Source organism: Nestor notabilis, unplaced genomic scaffold (genome assembly GCF_000696875.1).
Source record: "Nestor notabilis isolate BGI_N333 unplaced genomic scaffold, ASM69687v1 scaffold9701, whole genome shotgun sequence".
In the NCBI taxonomy this organism is placed as follows: domain Eukaryota; kingdom Metazoa; phylum Chordata; class Aves; order Psittaciformes; family Psittacidae; genus Nestor; species Nestor notabilis.
In genome coordinates this window covers 54,304-60,492 of record NW_009916124.1, presented here as the reverse complement: position 1 = coordinate 60,492, position 6,189 = coordinate 54,304, and the positions used below count along the sequence as shown (strand labels likewise).

The 6,189-nt window shown below is 39.0% G+C and overlaps 1 protein-coding gene across 1 annotated transcript in view; it reads right to left on the bottom strand.

Annotated features, from left to right (window-relative positions):
- NFAT5 (nuclear factor of activated T-cells 5, tonicity-responsive) overlaps window positions 1-6,189 on the bottom strand; it is a 37,202-nt gene that overhangs the window by 1,423 nt on the left and 29,590 nt on the right. Inside the window, exons 8-11 of the mRNA XM_010024452.1 lie at window positions 5,889-6,021; window positions 5,260-5,337; window positions 2,825-2,973; window positions 1-2,307 (exon numbers count right to left, since the gene is read on the bottom strand). The exon at window positions 1-2,307 is cut by the window's left edge and continues 139 nt beyond it. Coding sequence (XP_010022754.1) covers window positions 1-2,307; window positions 2,825-2,973; window positions 5,260-5,337; window positions 5,889-6,021 — 2,667 coding nt within the window. The remainder of the gene's footprint in view (window positions 2,308-2,824; window positions 2,974-5,259; window positions 5,338-5,888; window positions 6,022-6,189) is intronic.

Below are 6,189 nucleotides of genomic sequence, written 5' to 3'. Positions count from 1 at the left end.
AGATGTATTTCCTGGCTTTCCTGCCATGCTGTTTTGAGAAGAATACATAGGAGACTGCTGCAGCTCTTGCTGGCTCATACTATTCTGCAAGGCAGACATGGAAGCTGAAGAGATGAAGAGGGTGACTTGTTGCTCTTGCGAACTTGGTGATCCTTGGACCAGCTGAATCTGGGGTGAGTTATGGAAGATGGCTGGCTGCTGTGCTTCAGCCTGGCTGGATCCAGGAGTCTGAAGAGAAGACACGGTACTCTGACTCTGGAATTGCATGGGCTGCTGCTCCTGGTTCATTGATGCCATGTTAGTCTGTGGATGGAAAATGGACTGGCCTTGTTGCTCCTGATTGGTAACTGGGTTTTGATTTGGATTGAAAATCATGTTTTGCTTTTGAGAAGCAATTGTATTCATTGCATTTTGATTACTGAACATCATATTCTGCTGTTGCTGCTGCTGCTGTTCTTGGGATGGAGGACTACTCTGAATAGCAACTATTGAATGCTGAGGCTGGAAGATAGCTCCTTGTTGGTTCTGAGGAATTGAACTGGACTGGATGGAGCCTAGTGACACTTGAGACTGAAACAAACCTTGCTGAGCTGGCTGAGTCTGGGGCTGTTCTTGGGGAAGCATAGTACTCTGGATATGAGATATCTGTGTCTGCTGCTGGAAAGAATTCTGCTGTTCAGTGTTTGTTGCTGTCTGAAGAGGAGAAATGGAATTTGGGCTTGTAAAGAATGACATCTGTTCTTCCTGAGTTGCAGCATTGCTCATTGAACTCTGGGAAAGGAACATGTTAGCAGACTGCTGGTCTTGAGGAACTGAAGAGCTCTGCAATACACCCATGGTGTTCTGTGAGTGGAACATTGGGGGCTGCAGTTGGTCTGAGGAATTGGTACTGGTCTGGTTGTGGACAATGGAATTTGGACTGTGGAAAATAGAGCCTTGTGTTTCCTGTGATATATTCTGAGTATCACCAATAGGATTCTGAGAGTGAAAAAGCTGAGCTTGTGAATGTGGAGATTGCTGCATAAAGCTTCCTGACTGAATAGACATGATTTCTCCGCCCTGCTGGAACAGACTACCTCCTTGTTGTTGAGATCCACTTGCCTGAACAGCCATCATGTTTTTAGTGGATGAAAAGAGATTAACTTGAGATTGACTTTCTCCACTATGCTGCATTTGAACCATGGTCTGAAATACAGTGCTTTGCATCTGTTTATTCTGTCCTGACGATTCTTCTCCATCTGCAGAATTTGAGGTCTGAAACATAGCAGGTCCATTGTTGGAGACCTGCTGCTGAGCAGCAGTAGTAGTCTCACTTCCAGAAACACCAGGAGACGAAGAGAACAATTCACACTGCATTTGCATGTCTTCACTTGTTGATAACCCACTCATTATGTGGGACGCCTGCTGGTAAACAGGTGACTGCTGCAGGGCTCCATTCCCCGACGTTGTTGAGGAGAACAAATCAGACTGCATCTGTGTTGCAGCCTGGCAAATGTTTTGTTGGATTCCTATCACCATTGCTGCAGAAGTCTCCATCGCCTGCTGCTGCTGCTGCTGCTGTTGTTGCTGTTGACTGGACAATGCATTTTCAGGCTGTGAGTGAACATTTTCAGCTCGTCCAGGCAAAAGGTTCTCTGGTCTGGAATGGACAGCTGTGTCTGATGAGGAAAACATACCAGGATTTTGTATCTGGCTAACTTGCTGAAAGATATCAGCATTTAGCTGGTCTTGAACATCCTCATTGCTGTCTGAACCAGAAAATAAAACAGAAGATAACTGCTGCTGAGCTTCCAATACCTGTTGCACCAAGTCGACATTTCTATTGCTGCCAGTGGCAGTGTTTGTTGGAAAATTTCCAGCTTGCAGTTGCTGGATAGTGTTCTGTAACTGACTTACGCCACTTGCTGACGAGAAAATACTTGATGAAATCTGTTGCTGCAAAGCCTGTGCTGGTTCTGACAGTGTAGACTGTTGTTGTTGTGATGCATCAGTTAACTGCGACAAAGTGACTACTGTGCCATCTGATTGCAAGACTTCCCTGGCTTGGGCATCTCTTGTTTGGAACTGTGCAGCTTGCTGCAATAATGCATCACTGTTCTGCAGCTGACCTGGAGTTGAGACTGCTGAAAAGCTACCAGGCTGGGAAATGTCCTGTGTTTGTATAGTAGTTAGTGTCTCTGGATTATACACCTTCGGCTGTATTTGTTGCTGGTTTTCATTTTCAGAAGGTAAATGGGAAGCAGAAGTTGATATGCCGGACATACTGTTTTCCAAAGTTTGTTGTGTTGGTCCAACGACACTTGAAGCCTGAAAAGAGCCAGCCATCAAGCAATTCGTAAGCTTACTTGGGTTATGCTTACAAAATTTCCACCAATCACGATCTTCATGAAAGATCAGATGGAAGATTTGATGGCTATGTATCTAACTCTCCATTCATAACCAAACAAATAAGCAAATGATAGGCAGTGGCAATGCTACTTCAAGGCAGAAATCAAGGTATAATTTAATGAAAGCAAAGCTAGGAAGTGATTAAAACAATATTCTTACAGTGATTTACCAGTTCTGTGTCACGGGACAAAAAAAAAAATATATCATAGTATCATTAACCAATCAACCTTGGAATTGAGATTGAAACAAGGCAAGTTACTTTCAGAGAAAATTACTGTAGATATTTATTGTTAAATAATTATTTTATCACATTTGCCCACACCAATCTTGGACCTGATATTTTCCCTGTGTGTTACTCTTCTCCACTATTAGAACCTGGACTGATGGGTAGATATAACTACTAAAGCTACAGCCTTCAGATCATAATCAAACTTACCTTGAAGACAGGGGGAGATCTTTTTTCTGAACTTACTTCCATTGGAGCCACATCTTCATTCTTAATCATACTGCTTGGCATAAGTGGAGTAATCAAGGCACTAGGAAGAATGTTGACCTTCTCCAGGTTACAACCAGTGGCTTTCACTGCTGCAGTCACACATAAAAATAAAGGGCAATGGAATGTTAACATCCACTATGCAGAGGGTGGATTTCTAGTGGTGGCCTGCTCACCATTTCTCTTTTCAGCCTTACCACGAGAGCTCTCATCCTCATACAAGATGCTAATACGCACAGAGATCACTGCATATACTTGAATATTTCAAATAACTCTAGAAAACCTTCAAAGGTTATTTTTAAGACTAACAAAAATGTCATAGTTTTGGTATCCTTCCATTTTGTATATTTCTAGACCAAGAAGAGCCATCCACCAACTGCTTGAACTAGAAACACAGAAGCTTAAGACATCTTTCCACAAATTATCACATTCTAAACTTAACTGCACTTTAACTGTACAAGTTCTCTATTTTGAAAAATCTGTTTTCAGATAACCATGTGAACAGAGTGCTCAAAGCATTCAGACTGTATTTCTATTCTGTTAAAGGAATAATCAAGCAAATCTTGATAAACCTGCATATCAGCTCTGCAGCAAGAGCAAGCTGTAATTTTGCCTCTGTAGTGCGTAGTTTTTTCAAAGAAGAAAGGTGTCTTTTAAAAATAAATTAGTTTTAATTTTGATTTTTCCTAATCTACATTAAAAAAAAAAAAAACAAAAAAACCCAAAACACACCTAAGCTGAGATCTTTGATGTAAATGAAATTAACTTTCTTGATTTCAAATACTGCTCAAATTGAGCTTAAAACAAACCAATGGGAAAGCATGTAAAAACCGTAGTTCCATACATACTTGTAAATACATTAGAGGATTGATCTTTAACAACAGCATCCCACTGGATTCCCATCTTTATATCTTTTATCATTTCAGAACAGTGAGGAAGGATGGGCTGGGGCATATGCAGAGACAAAGTACATAAAGCAGACAAAACTGATCTGGTTTTGATCATGAACTATCTGGTACATAATCAGCCTAGAGCAGAATAGGTACAGGAATGAGCCATCAAAATGAGCTGCCTAGCACAAAACCCACACAAGAAAGTAAATTAAGATTTATCACATAAATTAAATGGAGGACATGAAGCAACAGAAATAGTATATTTTATGAACAGCAGATGTTCACCCAGTGCAGTTGGTATCCTCCCTTGTTAAGCCTCCATGCTAAAATAGTTGGATGTCAAGCTTGCCTTGATATAAAAATAAGTTATTTTCCTCATCTTTTTGATCTTGCTACTAGAAGTCTTACCAGTCTTTTTACCAGCTTGTTTCATTGCCCTAAATATTTTTGCATATTTCTCCCCCAAACATTCTCTGCAGGTTTAAACTCATATCTTGTATTATCCTCCCTAAAAAGTTGTAAAGTCAACTTGTAAATCCCCTGCCAAGACCAAGCTATTAACTTCAAACATGAGCTTCATGATTTTATCCTGAAGCTATGGATTCCTATCAAACTTGTGATCACATTGTTAATTTGCTTACTTTCAACCTGCTTTCACCAGAGCTGGCTATGGAAATTTCCATTAATCTTTGTACACTGCCATAGTTTTAACAGTCAACTAAGAAACATTTCCTTCCTCTACTTTATTTCACTATCAAAAGGATCAATTCAATTCACACTTAAAAACCAGGCAAACCTAAAACTTTCTCCCTTGGAACAAAACAACAAACTTTGCATGGCATGAATGGTCAGAAAAAAAATGAAAACAAAGGAAAAAAAGACAGAAAAAAAGAAAACAAAGGGGAGAAAAAATTCACAAACAAACCGACAACAACTCACTGAAAGGAACAATTTGAAATTGCCAGAACTAGCATTCTTAACTAGACCCACTGAAAGAGGTCTCATAAAACCACTGGACAGCTTCCAAAAAATACCAGTTGGCATGTTCATGTTTTCAGTGCTCAGTTCTTCCCCATCACTACCATTACGTGTGGTTTTGTTTAAATTAACACTACACTGTTTCTAAATCCTTTGTTTCTAAATCTTAGGCTTCTTTCTTTTTTATTCTTCACTTGCAATCATATTAAAAGAAGATTAGACTTCAGGGCCTTAGCAATGAAAAGTGAAATAAATAAAAAACAGAAGGAAAAAACCAAACTACTTTTTGCAGGTTTTGTTCTATACTAGTTCATGTTAAAATACATATAAAAGAATACTGTTATAAAGTAAAATATTCGGAACCAGAAAACAAACCTCACTGTAAGAATGTGGCCAAATTTTATAAGCACAAACTTATCTCCACAGGACATCTGATTCATTCCTCCAAATTTGGGTAGGAATTTATAGTTAAATTATTAACAACAATGATAAGAATCAATTTAGTACCTTTTATAGCCTCTTCAAAAGAACAATGTTGGGCTGGGCTGGAGATTTCCTTTTTCACATTAACATTCAGAGTACCAGCTGTTGAGACAAAACACATTGAGGACTTCCTTATGTTAAAACAGCAAACAAGCAAAAAAACCCAAGCTAACCAAAACAGTTACTTATATCCTAAAGAAACTGAGGTTCTTTGAAACCCAAACAAACTTCTGGACTGTGTATTGTAATATAGATAAATAAACAAACAAAAATACAGTGATATGGTCAAACTTCAACTTTCCTCAGGATAAAGCTCGGTGCTATGTTTTGTTTGGATTTGCTGCACTGTATGTAATGTGTTTCCTTTTCTCCTGCTCAGCTTCATTTTGAACCTTTGGTTAGAAATGGATGCTACTTCGTAAGAACAGCTGTCTCCACGCAGCTGAAATCTGAGATACTTGCCACGTAAATGAGAAAAGCCAAGCCTTTAAATTTTATTATTTAACAGAGCAAATATTGCCAGCAAGATGAGTTGGAAAAGGTCCACGTTACTTAACATTTCTGTTGTATGGACTAAATGCTACGGAATCAAACCCAAAATGCTTTGCAGGTAAAACTGCCCCTTTTTTCCTCCAGTTCTCTTTTTCACATACATGTATCTGGAGTGTACGTAAATGGTTGCACGTCATGTGATCTTCCAGCATTGGTCACCACATATATTCCCACAGAAACAGCTGAGGTTATTTGCTGGTCATGATATGGTGGCACCTTCACAATAAGGTGATTCTGCAATGCAAAAATAATTTTAAAATCACATTAGAAGGCTTATTTTATCACGATTGACCTTAATTGTATTATATCCATCGAAACAGAGAAACAGACTGATAAAACACCATAAGAAACAAAGACACTGGGGGATACATGATCAAATTACACTTTCAGTGAACTGATAAA